Raw genomic sequence first — 22,225 nt, 5'->3', positions numbered from 1 at the left:
AAACTTTGTATATAGTAATAATACTAGTTGGAGAGTAAATAGGGTTGGGTAGGACTAGCATATTCAAACAAATAAGTCACTATCACATATCTAAGGTAGAAGCTCATCTCATCTTGAGGAAAAGTGTTCCAGCTTTCACATAGGACCAGATGTTTTGTGACAGTAAGTGTTTTACTTCTATTACTTCTATTTAGGGTATTAAGCTTCCTTCAGACTCTTTAAAGAATTTAAATTCAGGTCCTTAGCAATTCCCATGCCTCTCTATTAAAAGGCCATCATTTTAATTTTGCCAAAATTCTTTTCTATTTTTAATGTTATTGTTATCTTATCACATTTCTTAATGCTTTCTTATGTGTGCAGATGGTGAGTTATCTTAAATTAGATTGTATTAGTTATTGTCCTGTTCTATAAAAAGAATAAATTGAAAAGATTTTCGGAGCATTGTACAATAGCATCATAGATTTGTCCCTGTATGTCTGCACTACGGAGTCAAACTGTCATCCCTCGTCCCCCTCCCCAAACCACCCCACTTATGTATATACTCCAACCCCTAATAATCTGGGGGTTGAGGAAGGCAGCAAAGGAAAGTAAGTCATTGCAAAATACTGCTTCCCTCTGAAGCCAGTTTTGAACCCCTTGGCTTCTTTTTATAAACAGGACTGTAACTCTCACAATTTTTCAAGTCTGGTTGTGGTTTACATATTGTGTGGGATGGGAATAACATTCTTCATTTTATGAAAGAAATTTTTGCACATGTGGTAAGGAGGGTTGTAGTATAAAGCTGTATGTTTTGCCCCCCTTCTTTGTCCCCCCCCAGCACCCGAATCTTAAAATTTTGGTCCTTCAGGAGCCAGATTCTCTGTGTCTCAGGAATGGTGTTTTTCTGAGTCTTTAAAGACAAATCTTGATAGCCTAGTGATAGTTGTAGGCTTTGGCCTCTATTAATTTATACCAAATCACATTTTGAACTGATGGATTTCAAATTACAAGTACAAGCCTTTGCATCTGACTCAGTGGACTCTTAACACTCAAGGCAAATTTCATCCTTTTTTAACTAAATGCTTGCTTTCTTAATTGGATGAAGCTTGAACTTTGTTCTTATCTCCAGTATATTAACAGCATCTGAAACTATCCTCTTCCTTTGTCTCCCTCTCCTTTCCTCCAGCACCTCTACCTTCCCTTTGTTATCTTAAGCCAGTTAAATGTAGCAGGCACTTCTCTTATGTGCTAGTGGCAACAAGACAGAATTGAAGCAGATCCTCTTTTTAAAAAGCAGTTTCCACAAGATTTATTTGGATGAGAGATGACTGCCTTTAAAAAAGTACATTTTCTTTCCCCCATGTGTTTGTTATCAGAGTTGCTTTGTCTTGTGTACAGGCAACTACGTTTATGTGTAAAGTAAACATAATTACAAGTATGAAGGTGACAGCTTTGTTTTCAATTATTGTTAAAAAAAACCATTCATTAGGCTTATTTTCAGTTGGGATTTAGAATTCCATGGAAGTCATACTGTCTGTTTAAAGTGTGTTTATTAGAGATAATATAGTTTTTGCTTAAAACGTAGATGTAGATTGTTTGCTTAGTCTTAGCTGTTACCTCTTTAATGGTTGCTGCTGTATCGATGCAACTCCTCTCATAATAGAGCTATTTTTGTTTGGAAGTGACAGCTAGTCTAGGTAGGTATTCATTCTAAACTTTACTCTTTTAATGATTTATAATTCTTGATTTTGTTTTTAGCTGGGAAAACTCTTCAGATTTTTAACATTGAAATGAAAAGTAAAATGAAGGCTCATACTATGACTGATGATGTCACCTTTTGGAAATGGATCTCTTTGAATACGGTTGCTCTTGTTACGGATAATGCAGTTTATCACTGGAGTATGGAAGGAGAGTCTCAGCCAGTGAAAATGTTTGATCGCCATTCTAGCCTTGCAGGGTGCCAGATTATCAATTACCGTACAGATGCAAAACAAAAGTGGTTACTTCTGACTGGTATATCTGCACAGGTAACATTTTAACTAGTTTTTTTTATAAAGAAGAGGTTTAGAACACGGTTGTGCCCAGAATGCAGTTTGATTTTGAAATTAGGTCTTTCTATACTCAATCCTGTTGAATTTCACTTATTTCGGAAGACTTTTTTTTTCTTCCCTCCCATCCCTTCTCTTCTCCTTCCTCCCTCCCATCCTCCCTCCCTTCCTTTCTTCTTCCTCGCTCGCTTGCTATACTGACATATAATTTCAGAATGTTCTTATCAAGTGTTTTTAGCTCTTCTGTGGAGATTGAGTAGAAATTGAGTTTCTGTAAGAATGATTTGGGATTTATTATGTAGTATTTACTGCAGAATGAATGCTTCTATACCTTTTTGTTTAAGACGTATATGAGGCACATTTTAAACATTTATGTTAGGCTTTAACAGGATAATGTTTGGGGCTGATTTTAAGTTAAGAAGTATCAAATCTACAGTGAGAGATGAAGTAACAAATAATTATAAATCCTGCTAAAGATGACAGAGCATTCTAATTATTTCATTACTTGATGAATCTGAGAGTTTTTGATTTATGGGTCTCCAAACGTTATTCTCTTTGATCCTTTATAGCAAAATCGTGTGGTGGGAGCTATGCAGCTATATTCTGTAGATAGGAAAGTGTCTCAGCCCATTGAAGGACATGCAGCTAGCTTTGCACAGTTTAAGATGGAAGGAAATGCAGAAGAATCAACGTTATTTTGTTTTGCAGTTCGGGGCCAAGCTGGAGGGAAGGTAAGTTTTGGCTTTGATAATTATTTTAATGAGAACTTGTATTTGGCTTTCTGCTATGAATTAGTCATGTAATTTCAAAATAGCCTTCTCCTTTCCTAAGTAATTTTAGTATTCACATTTGTGGTGACTTAATTTGTTCAAATTTTGCATCTAGTGATACTTGTCTAAAATGAATAATGTTCTTTCACAACTCATTCTGTTGGCTGTTTATATTCTTTACTTTGATTGCTAAAGTACACATTTATATGCTGTACATCTAGAGAGTTTGATTTAGTAGGTGGTGCCCATAATTTTTTTGTTTATTTGTTGCTTTTTGAGACAGGGTGTCACTCTGTTGCCCAGGCTGGAGTGCAGTGGTGCAGTCATGGGCTCACTGTAGCCTCGACCTTCTGGGCTCAAGTGATCCCTCTGTCTCAGCCTCCCGAGTAGTTGGGACTACAGGCACGTGCCACCATGCGTGGCTAAATTTTGTATTTTTGTAGAGACAGGGTCTCACTATATTGCCCAGGCTGGTCTCAAACCTCTGGGTCCAAGTGATCCTCCCGCCTTGGTCTCCCAATATAATCTGCATTTTAAATACCTTATATGGCTTGATACAGAGGTAATGTAGACTACAGTTGAATAACATTGACTTAAGTTAGAGGTTTTCAACCGTGGCTACACATTGGAATCGCCTGGACAAATTGTAGTACTTTGTATATTAGACTTAGTTGCAGGTAATAGAAACAAGGTCTGGTTGATTAGAGCAATGGCCTATTTAGTGAAGGATATTGGATCGTTTACAACAGCTGGGGAGGCTGTAAAACCAAGACTGGGAAATGAGGAGAAATAATGGAAAATGAGCAGTGGTCAGGGTCCCAGCCAACAGCTATTCCACAGAACTCTGAGGACACTTCTGGATCCATGATTGCATTTCTGGATGCTTGGAAATTCGATTTGACTACTATTTCCACTACCAGAGTAGAATCTCTGAAATCCTAATACTTTGTGTTCCTAGCTCCCTGTTCAAAGTCTAGTTATAGGCAAGATCAGATGCCCACATCTTATGTCTGAGAGGTTTGGAAATAATTATTTGGTGTTTGGTGCTCCTAAAACAGAAGGCTGGTTCTACCACCAACAAAACTTGTAAAGAGTATTTTCCCTCTTGTTGTCCCATCAAGAAGAGGGTTTAGATTCTAGGCAGACCAAAAAATTTGAATTTCACTTTTGTTAGGACATGTGTCTTTTTCTCTTTGTAAGTAAGCAGTTTTTAAAAATTGAGATAGAGATTGCTTAAAATATCATCTGTAGCCTGTCAGGAGAGAAGAAACAGTAAGTAATGAGATACAATTCTGCTTAAAATTTCACGATAGCCCCTGAATTGAGGAATAAGGCTACCAACACCTCAATGTGACAAGGAATAGAAAGCACTGATATTTAGATCTGAATTGATGAAATTTAAACAGAAAAAAACACATAGTTTTAGAAATTAGATATTATCCTTAAAACATAAGGCCAGGACATTTATTGAAAAGTTATACTAGAAAAAAGTTTCAATGTCATTTTGAACAGTATCTGGAAACCTGTTTATAGGTTATTGAGCCTGTTATTTCATACATGGTGCTATCCTGTCTGCCATGGCTCTTGAAGGAAGATATCAATTTTTTCAGTATGACTAGTCATCCTAATGAAGGATGATGAGACTGTATAACATTCATATGGTATGTGTCTTGGAAACTGAATTTTTTTTGTCTGAGTTCATTTCTGGCATGACTAAGGAAAATATATAGTACTTTTTCATTGAGATTATTTACTTTTCTCTTGCCTGGCTTATGTGCAGCGTCTGATATTTTAAACCAAAATGTTCTCATTTAGTTTATGGGATGTTTGTGATTAGAGAGACAACTCAAATTAGGTATATACATTCCTTCTGTTTTAGTGTATATGTATAGGTAGAGAACAATTTAACAACTTAGGTTTCTATTTGGAAATACTAAATTAAAATTTAAAGCTAGGAGAAAAGTACCATTGTAGGTAATGTATTACCCTTCTATACCATTTATTTCAGGTAGATTATTTGAGGTATGATTATTTCAGATATTCAGATGACTTTTTTTTTTTTTTTTTTTTTTTTGAGATGGAGTCTTGCTCTGTTGCCCAGGCTGGAATGCAGTGGTGCGATCCCGGCTCCCTGCAACCTCCGCCTCCCGGGTTCAAGCGATTCTCCTGCCTCAGCCTCCTGAGTATCAGCTGACTTTAAAAAATGTATTTATCTTAAAATAATACAGATTTATAGGAAGCTGTAAAGACAGTACGGAACAGTCCCCTGTGTTCTTTACCCAGTTTCTCCCAATGGCTACATCTTACACAGCTGTAGTACAGTAGAAAAACCAGGGCATTGACACTGGTACAATTGTATAATTCTGTGTCATTTTGTCATGAGTAGATAACTACTTTATCACCACGGTGATTTCCCTTATGACTGTAGAGTCACACCCACTCCCCCTCTCTCACACCATCCCTAGCTCCTGGCAACCACTAATTTATTCTCCATCTCTATAATTTTGTCACTTTAGAAATGTTACATAAATGGAATCATACAGTATGTGACCTTTTAAGATTGGCTTCTTTTTTTTCACTCACCATAATGTTCATGAAAGTTTGTTCCTTTTTATTATCAAGTATTCCATGGTAGGGATGTAACCAAAACCATTTAACGTCGATCTTCTGTAGAACATGTTGGTTGTTTCCATTTGGGGGCTACAAATAAAGCTTCTGTGATCAACTGCTAATGTATAGGTTTATATACATTTTTATTTTCTTTTGAACAGTTACATATTATTGAAGTTGGCACACCACCTACAGGGAACCAGCCCTTTCCAAAGAAGGCAGTGGATGTTTTCTTTCCTCCAGAAGCACAAAATGATTTTCCTGTTGCAATGCAGGTATTTTAAGCAAAATAAGTGACTTTTTAAAAATCTCTCCTCTTAAAAGAAATTAACCCAAAGACTATTCATGGTACATATAATTTAAATGATGCTTAAAAGAATACTCTTACAAAGTTTATTAGTGAAGCTTTGTAAAATAATACCTTGGCCTTTCGTACAGGACTACCTTGGGCATATTATGAGGTTTGGCTCCAGACCACCACAACAAAGTGAGTCATAAGAATTCTTTGGTTTCCCAGTGCAGATCAAAGTTACACTTAACACTATGCCATAGTCTACTGTAAAATGTGAAATAGCATTGTCTAGAAATTTAAAAATACTTTATTGCTAAAAAATGTTAATGATTATTTGAGCATTTAGTGAGTTGTAATCTTTTTGCTTGTGGAAAGTCTTTTCTCAATGTCGATGGCTGCTGAATAATCAGAGTGGTGGTTGCTGAAGGTTGAGGTGGCTGTGGCAGTTTCTTAAAATAAGACAGCAAAGAAGTTTGCTGCATCAGTTGACTCTTTCACAAAAGATTTCTCTATGCATTGCTGTTTGATAGCATTTTACCCACAGTAGATCTTTCAGAATTGGAGTCAGTTCTTTCAAACCCTGCCACTGCTTTGTTAGCTAAGTTTCTGTAATAATCTAAATCCTTTGTTGTCATTCAGCAATGTTCACAGCACCTTTACCAGCAGTAGATTTTATCTCAAGAAACCTCTTTTCTTTGCCCATCCTTAAGAAGCAGCTCCTTTACTAGGAGATTACAGTAATTCAGTCACATTTTTAGGCTCTATTTCTAATTCTGGTTTTCTTGCTATTTCTACCACATCTCCACTTACTTGCTCCACTCAAGTCTTGAACCCCTCAATCATCCATGAAGGTTGGAATCAGCCTCTTCCAAACTCCTTTTAATGTTGATATTTTGACTTCCTCCCATGAATCATGAATGTTCTTAATGACATTTAGAATGATGAATCTTTTCCAGATTCACCATTACTTAAATTTACTGTGGTGAATCCTTTCCAGATTCACTTGAATTTACTTTGCCCAGATCCATCAGATGAATCACTGTTCAGGGCAGCTGTGGTCTTATGAAAGATATTTCTTAAATAAGAAGACTTATAAGTCAAAATTACTTCTTTGTTCCATAGGCTTCTGAATGGGTACTGTCTTAGCAGACATGAAAGCAATATTAATCTCCTTCTATATCTCCATTAGAGCTCTTGGGTGACTATGTGCATTGTTGATAAGCAGTAACATTTTGAAAGGAATCTTTTTTTTTCTGAGCAGTAGGTCTCAACAGTAGGCATAAAATATTTAGTAAACCATGCTGTAAACAGATGTGCTGTCATCTGGGCTTTGCTGTTCCATTTCTATAGCATAGGCAAAGCAGATTTAGCATAATTCTTGAAGGTCATAGGATTTTTGGAATAGCAGATGAGCATTGGCTTCAACTTAAAGTCACCAGCATCATTAGTTCCTAATAAGAGAGTCAGCCTGTCCATTAAAGCAAGGCATTGACTTCTCTTTAGAGAAAAGCTGTTGTTCAGTGTAGCCACCTTCAATGATCTTAGCTAGATCTTCCATATAACTTGCTGCAGCTTCTACATCAGTACTTGGTTTTTCACCTTGCACTTTTATGTTATAGAGATGGTTTATTTGCTTAATCCTCACGAATCAACTTATGCTACCTTCAAATTTTTCTTCTGTTGCTTTCTCACCTCTCTGAGCCTTCACAGAATTGAGGAGAGTTAGGGCCTTAAACTAGATTAGGCTTTGGCTTAAGAGAATGTTGTAGCTGGTTGGATCTTTTATTTTATTTTATTTTATTTTATTTTATTTTATTTTATTTTAATTGATTGATTGATTGATTGATTGATTGATTGAGACAGAGTCTCTCTCTGTCGCCCAGGCTGGAGTGCAGTGGTGCGATCTTGGCTCACTGCAAGCTCCGCCTCCCGGGTTCATGCCATTCTCCTGCCTCAGCCTCCCGAGTAGGTGGGACTACAGGCACCCACCACCACGCCCGGCTAATTTTTTTGTATTTTTAGTAGAGACGGTGTTTCACCGTGTTAGCCAGGATAGTCTGGATCTCCTGATCTCATGATCCGCCTGCGTTGGACTCCCAAAGTGATGGGATTACAGGCGTGAGCCCCTGCGCCCGGCCGATCTTTTTTTTTCTTCTCTTTTTTTTTCTTTTCTTTCCTTCTCTTCTTTTCTTTTTCTTTTTTTGAGACAAGAGTCTCACTCTGTCACCCAGGCTGGAGTGCAGTGGCGCGATCTCGGCTTACTGCAAGCTCCGCCTCCCAGGTTCACGCCATTCTCCTGCCTCAGCCTCCGGAGTAGCTGGGACTACACGCGCCCACCACCACCCTTGGCTAATTTGTTGTATTTTTAGTAGAGATGGGGTTTCACCATGTTAGCCAGGATGGTCTCTATCTCCTGACCTCGTGATCCACCCGCCTCGGCCTCCCAAAGTGGTGGGAATACAGGCATGAGCCACCATGCCTGGCCTCCTCTCCCTCTCTTTCTGCCTCTCCCTCTCCCTCTCTTCCTTTCCCTTTCCCTCTCCCTCTTTAAAGAGACAGGGTCTCCCTCTGTTGCCCAGGCTGGATTGCAGTGGTGTGATCATAGCTCACTGCAGCCTTGGAACTCCTGGGCTCAAGTGATCCTCTTGCCTCAGTCTCCAGAGTAGCTAAGAGTAGGTAGGGCTACAGGTACACGCCACTACGTCTGGCTATTTAAAAAATATTTTAGAGACAATGTCTCACTGTGTTGCCCTGGCTGGCCTTTTTTTTTTTTTTTTTTTTTTTTTTTTTTTTTTTTTTGACACTGAGTCTCTCCGTTGTCCAGACTGGAGTGCAGTGGCGCAATCTCAGCTCACTGCAATCTCTGCCTCCTGGATTCAAGCGATTCTCATGCCTCAGCCTCCCGAGTAGCTGGGATTACAGGCACCCGCCACCACACCCAGCTAATTTTTGTATTTTTAGTAGAGTCGGGGTTTCGCCATGTTGGTCAGGCTGGTCTTGAACTCCTGACCTCAAATGATCTGCCCACCTCAGCCTCCCAAAGTGCTGGGATCACAGGAGTGAGCCACCATGCCCGGCCCAGGCTGGTCTTAAACTCCTGACCTTAAGTGATCCTTCTGCCTCAGCCTCCTGTGTGGCTGGGATACAGACACATACCACTGCACCTGGCTAGTGTATAACATTTTTATTTGTATTTTTATTTGAGATGGTCTCGCTCTGTCACCCAGGCTGGAGTGCAATGGTGCAATCTTGGCTCACTGCACTCTCCACATCTCGGGTTCAAGTGATTCTTGTGCCTCAGCCTCCCATGTAGCTGGGATTACAGGCGTGCACCACCCCACCTGGGTAATTTTTTTGTATTTTTAGTAGAGACAGGGCTTCACCATGTTGGTCAGTCTGGTCTCGAACTCCTGACCTCAAGTGATCCACCCACCTCAGGCTCCCAAAGTGCTAAGATTACAGGCATGAGCCACTGCACCCAGCTGTGTATAACATTTTTCTTTTAGAGACGGAGTCTCACTCTGTCGCCTGGCTGGAGTGCAATGGCACCATCTCAGCTCACTGCAACCTCCGCCTCCAGGGTCAAGCAATTCTCCTGCCTCAGCCTCCCCAGTAGCTGGGACTACAGGCACACGCTGCCATGCCTGGCTAATTTCTTCCGTATTTAGTAGAGACAGGGTTTCACTGTGTTGCCCAGGGTGGTCTTGAACTCCTGAGCTCAGGCAGTCCACCCACCTCGGCCTCCTAAACTGCTAGGATTACAGGCGTGAGCCACCGCACTTGGCCTATAACATTTTAAAAGAGAGAAAAACTGCTCATTTAGATAGTTACATAAATTCAAAAGTAGAATCGTTTTATTTCTTTTTGGCCTGCAAAACATTACCTCAATATGGCAAGTACCTAAAAGTTTGGCTTTGTCTGTGGTCGTTTTCTTAGATGTGAGAAAATGAGACTGGGATTACATTTGTAAGCCACTGCACCAGTGCGCTTTCTGCATATCAGCAAGAAAGCTGTTAGGTTTTCTTATCATTTGTGTGTTCACTGGAGCAGCACTTCTAATTTCCTTCAGGAACTTTTCCTTTGTATTCACAACTTGGCTAGGTCAAAAGGCCCACCATTCAGCCTGTCTCGGCTTTGGACATGTCTTTCTCACTAAACTTAAAATTACTTCTAGCTTTTGATTTAAAATGAGAGGTAGAACACGTAGAGGCAATTGTAGAGTTATTATATTGGCCTAATTTCATTATTGTTGTGTCTCAGGGAATAGGGAGGCCTGAGGAAAGGGAAAGAAATGGGAGAACAGCTGGTTGGTGGAACAGTCAGAACACACACAATATTTGTCAGTTGAGTTTGCTGTCTTATGTGGGTGCAGTTCATCGCACCCTAAAATAATTATAATAGTAACATCAAAGATGACTGGCCACAGATCAACATAACAGATATGATAATGAAAAGGTTTGAAATATTGTGAGAATTAATGAAAACGTGACACAGAGACACTGAAGAGAGCACATGCTGTTGGAAAATAGCACCAATAGGCTTGCTCGATGCAGGGTTGCCGTAAACCTTCCATTCGTAAAGATTCATCTGCACTGCAAAGTGCAGTAAAATGAAGTATGCCTGTAATACGTAAATTGTGCTATCCTAAGTTTTGAATTGTCTTTCCTTTTATCAGTTTCATTCATATTCTTGTGTTATATAAGAGCTTGGGATATCCGTATTTAAATGTACTGTAAAAATGAAGGAAACTTTAAATATTAGCTTATAATTTTTCAAATAACCCTCTTGTTCTAGAATTTTACCATCTCTAAAATGGAATTAGACTGAATGTTTTTATTTTCTGTTTGTAGATTCGTTATTTTACTAAAGTGTTGATTTTCTTTCTATAGATCAGTGAAAAGCATGATGTGGTATTCTTGATAACCAAATATGGTTATATCCACCTCTATGATCTTGAGACTGGTACCTGCATCTACATGAATAGAATCAGTGGAGAAACAATTTTTGTTACTGCACCTCATGAAGCCACAGCTGGAATAATTGGAGTAAACAGAAAGGGACAAGTAAGGAAACCTTGAAACTTAAGCAATAAAATAAGATACCCTGATGAGCTGGGAACAATCCTGTACTTTTGAGAAATTACCCCCCAAAATAATAAAATAGAAAATAAACACATTACTGTTAGTTTTTTTCCAAAAAGTAAATAGTAACTTTGGATATTAGAAAATAATATATATCAAAGCATGATGTTTTAAGCTGATAAAAAAGAAAATAATATATACCTAAAAATAGAGATGTGTATGAATACAAAGTCTCTCTTTAATCCTGTCTCAGAGAAACTGGTTTATAGCCATCTAGGACTGTATAGATGCATTACTGTCAAAAGAAGTGATTCTCCATGCAAAGAAACAATTTAGGGTCATATTTGACAGACTGTTCTTTTTAAGGAATTTTCTGTTATCTCCAAGGCAAAGCAATTATCAACTACAGGGAAAAGAATTCTACCTACATCCCTTTTCCTAGCTCCTTAATTAAGCATTACTGTTACATGTTAGAAGGTGATGTTTCAGTACCTCTTGTGGGATGCCTGGAAAGTTAATCAGTTTGGTAGGAAAAATATCAGTTCTAAATTTGTCATTTTTGCAAAACCTCTTCATACCATCTAGCAAGTGATTCTTTATCTGTCATCTTATTATTTTAATTTTTATTTTTTCTTGAGACAGAGTCTTGCTCTGTCACCCAGGTTAGAGTGCAGTGGCATGATCTCAGCTCACTACAACCTCCACTTCCTGGGTTTAAGCCATTCTCCTGCCTCAGCCTCCCAAGTAGCTGCAATTACAGGTGTGAGTCACCACACCCGGCTAATTTCTGTATTTTTAGTTAGAGGCGGGCTTTCATCATGTTGGCCAGGCTGGTCTCAAACTCCTGACCTTGTGATCCTCCTGTCCCAGCCTCCCAAAGTGCTGGCATTACAGGCGTGAGTCACGGCACACAGCCTATTTTAATATTAATAAGAATATTTTACCAGGAGGTATGTTAATTTTCTGAAAAATGGCTAAAAATTTAAAAAATACTGTTACTGGTCTTGCCTTTTACTCGTTTTCTTCCAAATTAGTATTTTTCCCAGATCATAAGCAAAGGAAGTAGATAGGTTTTGTTTCTCCTTCATTCAGTTAATTTTTGAAAAATGTTATGTATATGAAGAGACAGTTCCTCTAGGGAAAGGGAGTACATCCCTACCTACCCATGCCCCACCTTAACTCCAGACCTGGTTAGGTGTTTCTGCTCTGTACTCCTAGAACTTAGGGCTTTCTCCTCATAACACTTACCATACTTATTAAAATTGCTTGCTAAGCTGTTGCAGTCACTATTCGTCATTAGAAAAAGGGATTGTCTTTAGTAAATTATATTTCTAGCACCAGTCTGTCTGGGACAAAAGCAGTTTTAAAAATTCAGTAGCTTTCAGATATTCAGTTATGAGTGTCTCGCTTAGAAAAATCAAGAATAAGGCTAGGCTCAGTGGCTCACACCTGTAATCCCAGCACTTTGGGAGGCTGATGCGGGCAGATTGCCTGAGCTCAGGAGTTCAAGACCAGCCTGGCCAACATGGTGAAACCCCGTCTCTACTAAAAATATAAAAAGTTAGCTGGCTATGGTGGTGCATGCCTGTAATCCTAGCTACTTGGGAGGCTGAGGCAAGAGAATCACTTGAACCTGGGAGGCAGGGGTTACAATGAGCTGAGATCGCGCCACTGCACTCTAGCCTGGACGACAGAGCAAGACTCTGTCTCAAAAAAAAAAAAAAAAAAAAAAAAATCAAGAATATATTGGCCTTTTTTGGTGAACTAGATTAGTGGTAATTTAATAATCATGAAGTTGTGAAGCCAGGGGCTATTTTTTTTTTTTTTAACTCTTAATTAAAAAAAAAGAAAAGAAAAAGACGAGCCGGGCGCAGTGTCTCACGCCTGTAATCCCAGTACTTTGGGAGGCTGAGGTGGGTGGATCACCTGGGGTCAGGAGTTTGAGACCAGCCTGACCAATATGGTGAAACCCCGTCTGTACTAAAAATATGAAAAAAAATTAGCTGGATGTGGTGGCAGGCGCCTGTCGTCCTAGCTACTCGGGAGGCTGAGACAGGAGAATTTCTTGAACCTGGGAGGCAGAGGTTGTTGTGAGCCGACATTGTGCCACTGCACTCCAGCCTGGGCGACAGAGCAAGACTCTGTCTCAAAAAAAAAAAAAAAGGGGGGGGGGGGGGGGGGGGGGGGGGGGGGGGGGGGGGGGGGGGGGGGGGGGGGGGGGGGGGGGGGGGGGGGGGGGGGGGGGGGGGCACTCCAGCTGGGCGACAGAGCGAGACTCGTCTCAAAAAAAAAAAAAAAAAAAAAAGAGAGAGAGACAGGGTCTTGCTATGTTGCCTAGGCTGGTCTTGAACTCCTGGGCTCAAGCAATCCTCCTGCCTTGGCCTCCCAAAGTGCTAGGATTACAGGCATGAGCCACCACACCTGGCCCCTTTTTGTTTCTGCTGTTGTGCTGTTTTAAGATAACGCTTAACCTAAAGTACCTTAAATAATTTCATGATACATTCTTGGTGTTCATAACTCTAATTCTGGGAACTTGTTGATTGTTACTTTCCCTTCCTCCCAAATTTTATGTGCCAGCTACTTTGAGTAAAGAGATGAGTATTTACAGTAACCTTAGGGCTTTCTTCTACTCTTTGCTAAAGTCTACTAACTTGGCATATTCCCTGAAGGAATGAGTAAGTGGCTTCTATGGGTTGAAAAAGCAAAATCAAAGTGATGTTATAGTCAACATCTGACTTAAATTCTGAATTTGATAGAACTGAGTACTTTAGAAGACACTGGAACCTTTTCTGTTTCCTGTAGCAGATCTTATTAAGTACTGGTTGCTAGAAATCTGCTAGAACAGTCTTTAAGTATGATAAGGATAAAACTGTGGATTCAGTATTTGGGGAAACCTAAGGCAGCAATCAATAGGAGGCTTCAGAAAATGTAATTGGAACTGGATTTTCTGTTTATCTTTCTCATTCTTTATAGGAGGTAAGATTTGAGTTAAGGTTGGGGCTCAGGAATGCAAATAACTATAAAGAAAGTAATTATTACTTCCTTTAAATAAACCTTGAGGATGGAGGTCAGACCTATAGAAGTAAAATCTTGGGGGTTGAAATTTCTACATTTTCCCTGAAAGGAGTAGTAGAATAAGCAGGGCAGACTGTTACCTATTTATCTGTTTGGTTCACTGAGTTCTCAAGTATTTTTCAATTCTTACTGATTTGGGGACAGAAATTTCCTATATTCATTTATTCAACAAATTAAGTATGTTTTATGCTACACTGATTGCATATTGCTGATAATACAATTAAACAAAGACCAGCCCCCTTTCCTCATGTGAACAGTAGCTGAGAAAAAATTATACAATTATATTAGGTTGAAAGTGCTGTTAGGGGTAATATGAGTAGTTTATAAGCTAGGGCATATGACTAGTTCTGCACTGGGGAAAGGGATGGATGGATAGAGAAGGACTCCCTTTCTCTATGGCAGTTGACAGTAGTTCAGCTTTTGGGGCAAGCCAGAAAGTATTCTGTGGCATTGAGAGGTTTGAGGGTAGGTAACTTTTCCAAACAAGCAATTAGAAATTGGCCTTTACTGATATTATTATTTTTTTATTTTTATTTTATTTTTATTTTTATTTCTTTTGAGACAGAGTCTCCCTCTGTTGCCCAGGCTGGAGTGCAGTGGTGCCATCTTGGCTTACTGAAACCTCCGCCTCCTGGGTTCAAGCGAATTCTCTGGCTTCAGCCTCCCAAGTAGCTGGGACTACAAGCGTGTGCCACCACGACCAACTAATTTTTGTATTTTTTTTTTTTTTTTAGTAGAGGTGGGGTTTCACCATGTTGGTCAGGCTGGTCTTGAACTCCTGACCTCATGATCCACCTGCCTCAGCCTCCCAAAGTGCTGGGATTACAGGTGTGAGCCACTGCGCCCAGCCTATTTTTTCAAGCACCTACCATGTTCCTTGTATTATGTTAGCTGCTTGAGGATTCAGTGGTCCCTCCTTTCACTGAGTATATAATCTGCTCTCTAGGAATGAAAATGTAATTAACGAAAATTACTGAAAAATTCTTGTAAAGAAAAATCCTAAAATTAAAAGGAGTGTATCTTAAACAACTTGCAAGTGAACCCTAAATGTCATTTAGATATCATAGCTTCTTCAGTGTCATTTTCTGTAGGTTATCAAGATTGAAGGCCTCAAGAAGTTTTAAATTATGTGGAGTTGTCTTTCAGAGCTCAATTAAGTGGGAATGTTAATTTTCGACACTGACTGTGTTAAGAATGAATAGATGGTATCAAAGCAGTTAGTTTGGACAATGAAGTAAGAAGTTACTTAGATTATAGAATAGCCATATTTTAGCAACCACATAATGGCCTAACACCCTATGACATTTGTTTTCAAATCTCCTTGTTTTTCTCCTTGTCTTCCTTCCTTCCTTTCTTTTATTATTTTTTAATGAAAGCAAGAAAACAGCTGTCACAATTTCATTACCTTTGCGACTCAATATTAACCTGTTCTAAACAGATTTGGTATCATTTGTATCCAAATGAAAACATTGCAGCTATATTTTATTCTTTAAATTGCAGGTTCTGTCAGTGTGTGTGGAAGAAGAAAACATAATTCCTTACATCACCAATGTTCTACAAAATCCTGATTTGGCTCTTAGAATGGCTGTACGTAATAACTTAGCCGGTGCTGAAGAACTCTTTGCCCGGAAATTTAATGCTCTTTTTGCCCAGGGAAATTACTCGGAGGCAGCAAAGGTGGCTGCTAATGCACCAAAGGTAAAGAGTTATGAAAATGAAGCTGTCATGACATTAATCCATTGTTAATATTCTGTTTCTTATATTGCTAGAAAAGGAACCAGCTTCCTACAGATAAACTGTTTTTAGATTACATTCGGGTTACATTTTCCTTTAGTAGAATTCCTCGTCAATGCCTCTAGATTTGGTTAATTTTCTCTGGATTTGATTAGTTTTTTAAACCCAGATTGTTAAAAGGATATGTAGGTCTAGAAAGCTTTTGATTTACATAGATGTAATAATGTTTAGTTATTTAGGTGTAATACTGTTTGACCTCATAAATGATAGTTACTGATTTTATTTCCATAAGTTGGACATGAAATACATACTGTCCAATTTTATGGTGGGTAGAGCTGTCAAAATTAGGCTGAATTTATTCTTATCACTTTTGATGTTAGTTTATGGTGGACTGAATTAACACCTTACATTCCTGACCAATATTCATTATGAAATTTGTACTTAATTTAATATGAACTTGGGATAATGCCTAGCTATAACTGTTTTATGATTATAACTATTCTCTTACACGCTGACATTGTAATTTAAGTTGATGTATTTTTGATTCTGGATAATCTTATAACATTGAACCAGGGGTATGAAAGACAGTGACTAAATATTTACTCCAGATGGTGAAGATTTGAAACTTCCTAACTTGATGTTAATAGATGGATTCATTCCTTTAAGATTGACCTAAGAGATTGATCTCTATGGGGTGATTAGTGTGATGTTTGGATCACTTTTGAAGAGTGTTTAACATTTCTCCTTCTTAAAGGGAATTCTTCGTACTCCAGACACTATCCGTCGGTTCCAGAGTGTCCCAGCCCAGCCAGGTCAAACTTCTCCTCTACTTCAGTATTTTGGTATCCTTTTGGACCAGGGACAGCTCAACAAATATGAATCCTTAGAGCTTTGTAGGCCTGTACTTCAGCAAGGGCGAAAACAGCTTTTGGAGAAATGGTTAAAAGAAGATAAGGTACATTAAATTGTGTTGACATAATCTTGCTTTGGTTGCATTAAATATGATATTAGCAAGTTAAAATCATTTACGCTGCACCACAATGTCTCCATTACTGCTGGTAGAAACAGAACAAAAACATACATTGCATAAGATGGATTCACTTATTTCCTTTTGAAAATATATATATTTTTTCGCCGGGCATGGTGGCTCAGGCCTGTAATCCCAGCACTTTGGGAGGCTGAGGTGGGTGGATCACCTGAGGTTGGGAGTTTGAGACCAGCTGACCAACATGGAGAAGCCCCGTCTCTACTAAAAATACAAAAATTAGCTGGACGTGGTGGCAGGTGCCTGTAATCCCAGCTACTTGGGAGGCTGAGGCAGGAGAATCGCTTGCACCCGGGAGGTGGAGGTTGCATCACTGCACCCCAGCCTGGGCGATAGAACGAGACTCAGTCTTAAAAAAAAAAAAAAAAAGTTGGATCTTAGTAAGACAGGATGGCTATCTAATTAGCAATGAGATACTGTTTCCCAGAGATTTCACAGAATGTTAGTTGGTGTTACATGGAAAAATATTTAACTTGGTTTCTTGAAATTTATTTAAATATGAACCTTTTCTAAATGTTAACTAGCTTTCTTTACTGTAGGTCTTCTCCATGCCTTTTATATTCACTCAGTACTTATTTCTCTTTACAGAGAGCATATAATGGTAGTATGTTTTCCTGAGCACATTATTCCTTATGTGGAATAGTGACTGAGAAACAGCCAAAGGATGTTGTTTGTTTCTACGATAACAAACAAGTTTTAGCTGTCCATTAGTGTTAATTCCTTTCACACCACCATATAAAAAAGCCTTTCTCCTCAAAGTTGTAGTATGGAATTGCCGTTGTCAAGAACTGAAGTAGTATTGTTTAAAGTACTCTGAATAGTGAATAACATTTAATCTTACTATTCTTTCAGCATTAGTATATGTTAGGACTGTTTTTATACTATTAATTCTAAGTCCTTGTTTCTTGACCCAGTTTCTGGCAATCTTGTAAGATACCAGAGAGTACTACATCAGATTTGGGATACTTGGACAGGAGTCTCTGATGAAGAATAGCCACACTAGCGAGTATCTGAGGTCCATCCTAATTGATTAAGATAAGGCAGGGCTGAGTTTGGTGGCTCACGCCTGTAATCCCACTACTTTGGGAGGCTGAGGCAAAAGGATCACTTGATGCAAAGAGTTTGAGACCAGCCTAGGCAATACAGCGAGACCCTATTAAATAAATACACAATATTTTTTAAAAAGATAAGGGAGGGTGAGAACAGCTAAGGTAACTGAGTTGACCTATGTAACAGGGTGAAAGCTTTTTAGGTATCATTACCCTTTTCTGTGAACAGTCATATGGGACCATTTGTGGTATTAATAAAAGAGACATTAATCAACTATTCATTAGCATGTTCAGTTAAGATTATCGACTCTGATACAACTTTTTATTTTTGGCACTAAATATCATTTATAAGAGCTAGTCTCCAAAGTAGAAAATCAACTTTAGTATGTAAACCAGAACTCTTAGGAAATGAATTTCCAGATTGGGCAGCTGAATGAGTAAGGCAGACTGAATAACACAGAAGACGGTATCTGCCTGTATACTACCTAAAAATTCTTAAGAGTGTCCTTCATGCCCTATAAGCTTAAATCCAAGTCAAGAAGATAGTGGTGCTTAGATCCTTCAGACATATATAGGTTACACTGTGAGTTTAATAACTGTCCTTATGGTAAACCTCATCTGGCTCCTTCATTATCAAATTTTCAGTTGATAACATTACATTAAAAGTTGCTTTTTGTTTTTGAAAAACTGGGGCCATGTGATGTGAGTCTGATACCTGAATATTCTTAGTAGTTAGAAGTACAAGAGGTATAAGATTCTGCTTTAAAGTACTTAAATCCTTAACAAGGTAGTTAATAGTATCTATAAGATTGCAGTCTTGGTGAGCTTTTTATCTTTAAACAGGATTTGTGGAGAATTCTACTGAGACATTGCTGTGAACACAAGATTAAGAGTCTACCAACCACAACCCCTGCATATTTATAATATATTCTGTGAAACTAAGTACCTTTCATACTAGTTATTACTTATAGTGGACATAGTGTCAACTGCTCATTTCTAAAACAGTTCATGGATCACTAAACAATCTCTTTTTCCTTTGGACAGCTGGAATGTTCTGAAGAACTGGGTGATCTTGTGAAATCTGTGGACCCTACATTGGCACTTAGTGTGTACCTAAGGGCTAACGTCCCAAATAAAGTCATTCAGTGCTTTGCAGAAACAGGTCAAGTCCAGAAGATTGTTTTATATGCTAAAAAAGTGAGTTCAGTGAAACAAATTCTCAGCATGAATTCATTGAAGCATTGACAGAGAAATTAGCCTGTATTAACTCTTGGTTACTTTAATAGTGAATTTCCTTTCATTTTGATTTACTTTGAAATGTATAAAAATTCTCTTACCCCTCATATCAAATTCATACTTGTTAAATTGAGAAAATTACTCTTGCATGGCTTACCAGAATTTCAGATAGCAGGCACGTTTAACATGTTAGAACAAACTTTTGAAATATTCATTTATTGAAAATGGATAAGCCAGGCCAGGCATGGTGGCTTGCGCCTGTAATCTCAGCACTTTGGGAGGCCAAGGCGGGCAGATCACTTGAGCTCAGGAGTTTGAGACCAGCCTGGGCAACATGGGGAAACCTTGTCTTTACTAAAAATACAAAAAAGTAGCCAGGCATGGTGGTGTGTCTGTGGTCTTAGCTACTCAGGAGGCCAAGGTAGGAGGATCACTTGAGCCCAGGGGGCAGACGTTTCAGTGAATCGAGATTGCACCTCTGCACTCCAGCTTGGATGACAAAGCAAGACCGTGTCTTAAAAAGAAAAGAAAAGGGATAAGCCAGTTATAAAAATTGACAGATGTTTGTTCAAATATGTCATCACCAAGGTCTAACCGGGCACCTTAAATTGAAAATGAATTTGTGCTTTCACCAGTAGTTCTATATTAGTGAGATTTTATAGTAGAAAAAGTCTTTAAATGCTATAAAATTGAAACTTAGGAGCAGCGTTTAAGTCTTTGTTTGTTTATAGGTTGGATACACTCCAGATTGGATATTTCTGCTGAGAAATGTAATGCGAATCAGTCCAGATCAGGGACAGCAGTTTGCCCAAATGTTAGTTCAAGATGAAGAGCCTCTTGCTGACATCACACAGGTAATGTGATTAAAATATATTTTGTAGAAGCTGATTGAAATGGAGAGTGGGGGCCAGCCGTGGTGGTTCACTTGGGAGTCCAAGGTGGGAGGATTGCTTGAGGCCAGGAATTCAAGACCCGTCAGGGCAACATCGTGAGACCCTGTAACTACAAAAAGTTTAAAAATCAGCTGGGTGTGGTGGCACATGCCTGTCGTCCCAGCTACTCGGGTGGCTGAAGTGGAGGGATAGCTTGAGCCTGGGAGGTCGAGGCTGCAGTGAGCTGTGATTGTGCCATTGGACTCCAACCTGGGCAACAGAGTGAGACTCTCAAAAAGAAAAAAAAAAAAGGAAAACTTACAGTTTGTAGAAATTAAAGCTTTGTCACTCTACATGGATAAACCTCAAATGCCTTGCAAAAAAAGCAAGTTGCAAAAGAATGGACAGTATGAAACCATCTGCATGTAGTTTTAATACATGCAAAACAAACATCTTATTTAGAGATGTATGTGTATTAAAAATATGAAAAATACATGGGGATGATAAAACAGGATAGTGGTTGCCACTGGGTGTGGGGAGAGGGAAGAGAGATGCATTTGTAAGTGTGAGTCAGAGTCCCTCATATTTATGCTGTTGGTTTTCAAAAGTTGATAAAAATAAAGGTCTGTCAGGCTGGGCGTGGTGGCTCAAGCCTGTAATCCCAGCACTTTGGGAGGCTGAGGTGGGCAGATCACCTGAGGTCAGGAGTTTGAGACCAGCCTAGCCAATATAGCAAACCCCTGTCTTTACTAAAAATAACAAAAAATTAGCTAGGTGTGGTGGCGGATGCCTGTAATCCCAGCTACTCGGGAGCTGAGGCAGGAGAATCACTTGAACCCAGGAGGTGGAGGTTGCAGTGAGCTGAGATCGTGCCGTTGCAGTGAGCTGAGATCGTGCCATTGCACTCCAGCCTGTACAATGAGAGCGAAAACACTGCCTCAAAAAAATAAAATAAATAAATAAAATAAAGGTCTATCAGTTCAGTTGTATTCTGCTGTTATGTAATATCTTGAAATATTTTGTAGTTGTTTTTATCAGAACTCAAAATAACTATGATCTCTAAAGGACAAAAATTTGTGCTTAAGTGTTTATATTGTCCAAATAAAATTCTCAGGTAAAGAAAGAGTTCATGCATAATTTTGTCTACATACTCTCCATAGTATCTTAAAACAATTTCTTTTAAATCTTTTTTTGTAGATTGTAGATGTCTTTATGGAATACAATCTAATTCAGCAGTGTACTGCATTCTTGCTTGATGCTCTGAAGAATAATCGCCCATCTGAAGGTCCTTTACAGACGCGGTTACTTGAGATGAACCTTATGCATGCGCCTCAAGTATGTGTTTTAATGCTTTTTAGGCATGTTTCCAACATTGTTTTAGTAATTGTGCAGAGCATCTCAGATTATTATGCAAAGCTACTGAGATGCCTACTCCTTATTAAAGAAAATGTAGCTATTATAATATTCTTTTGTACTTTCTTTAACAGTTCACTGTTAAACCTTAATCTGTAATATGGATATTGAATTACTCATATAAATGGAGTGGACAATAAACTTGCCTTGTTTGTGGTTTTACAGGTTGCAGATGCTATTCTAGGCAATCAGATGTTCACACATTATGACCGGGCTCATATTGCTCAACTGTGTGAAAAGGCTGGCCTACTGCAGCGTGCATTAGAACACTTCACTGATTTATATGATATAAAACGTGCAGTGGTTCACACCCATCTTCTTAACCCTGAGGTATTTCAGTTTCTTACCTAATAGATGGTGTTAGTTGTGATTAATAGGTACACTGAAAATGTGTTTGTGGTACTGAATATTAATAATTTCATACCACCATGAAGTTCAACATTATTTCATTTATTCATTCATTCATTTATTTTGTCTTGTAGTGGTTAGTCAATTACTTTGGTTCCTTATCAGTCGAAGACTCCCTAGAATGTCTCAGAGCCATGCTGTCTGCCAACATTCGTCAGAATCTGCAGATTTGTGTTCAAGTGGCTTCTAAATATCATGAACAACTGTCAACTCAGTCTCTGATTGAACTTTTTGAATCTTTCAAGAGTTTTGAAGGTAATTAGGAGTTTTTGAGTTTTTTAAAAAAAGTAAGGTAGCCAAGAAGAGGTATGCTTATGATCAGGCTATTGGAAATTTTGTTTTTCTAAAAATTTGGTTCTATGGGACATTTTAACTTTTTAAGTTTTATTCAAGAAATGTCAAGGCCCTTTTATGTTGGATCCTAAGGGATATGCAGTGAACGAGACCATCTGTTTGGATATTTTATAGATGAATTAAAAGTAGAATTTTAAGAGAAAAATATGTAGTGGTGTTGAAATTGTATAAAATGAAAATACAGGTTGAGTGTCCCTAATCTGAAAATCCAAAATGCACCAAAGTCCAAAACTTTTTGAGCACCAACATAACGCTCAAA

The 22,225-nt window shown here is 38.6% G+C and overlaps 1 protein-coding gene and 1 pseudogene across 7 annotated transcripts in view; one reads left to right on the top strand and one right to left on the bottom strand.

Moving 5' to 3' along the window:
- Positions 1-22,225, top strand: part of CLTC (clathrin heavy chain) — a 77,990-nt gene that overhangs the window by 27,326 nt on the left and 28,439 nt on the right. For 4 of the 7 annotated variants that reach the window (XM_030828384.1, XM_030828381.1, XM_030828383.1 and 1 more), the window contains exons 3-14: positions 361-363; positions 1,738-2,006; positions 2,597-2,758; positions 5,569-5,682; positions 10,589-10,762; positions 15,356-15,553; positions 16,344-16,544; positions 18,728-18,880; positions 19,651-19,773; positions 20,989-21,126; positions 21,370-21,534; positions 21,687-21,867. In XM_030828384.1, the coding sequence (XP_030684244.1) occupies positions 361-363; positions 1,738-2,006; positions 2,597-2,758; positions 5,569-5,682; positions 10,589-10,762; positions 15,356-15,553; positions 16,344-16,544; positions 18,728-18,880; positions 19,651-19,773; positions 20,989-21,126; positions 21,370-21,534; positions 21,687-21,867 (1,881 nt within the window). The remainder of the gene's footprint in view (positions 1-360; positions 364-1,737; positions 2,007-2,596; positions 2,759-5,568; positions 5,683-10,588; positions 10,763-15,355; positions 15,554-16,343; positions 16,545-18,727; positions 18,881-19,650; positions 19,774-20,988; positions 21,127-21,369; positions 21,535-21,686; positions 21,868-22,225) is intronic. The other 3 variants (XM_012503303.2, XM_030828382.1, XM_030828380.1) reach the window with 1 other exon arrangement.
- On the bottom strand, positions 5,691-9,792 carry LOC105739051 (annotated as a pseudogene).

Source organism: Nomascus leucogenys, chromosome 14 (assembly GCF_006542625.1).
Source record: "Nomascus leucogenys isolate Asia chromosome 14, Asia_NLE_v1, whole genome shotgun sequence".
NCBI classification, from domain to species: domain Eukaryota; kingdom Metazoa; phylum Chordata; class Mammalia; order Primates; family Hylobatidae; genus Nomascus; species Nomascus leucogenys.
This window is presented reverse-complemented; position numbering and strand designations above follow the sequence as displayed.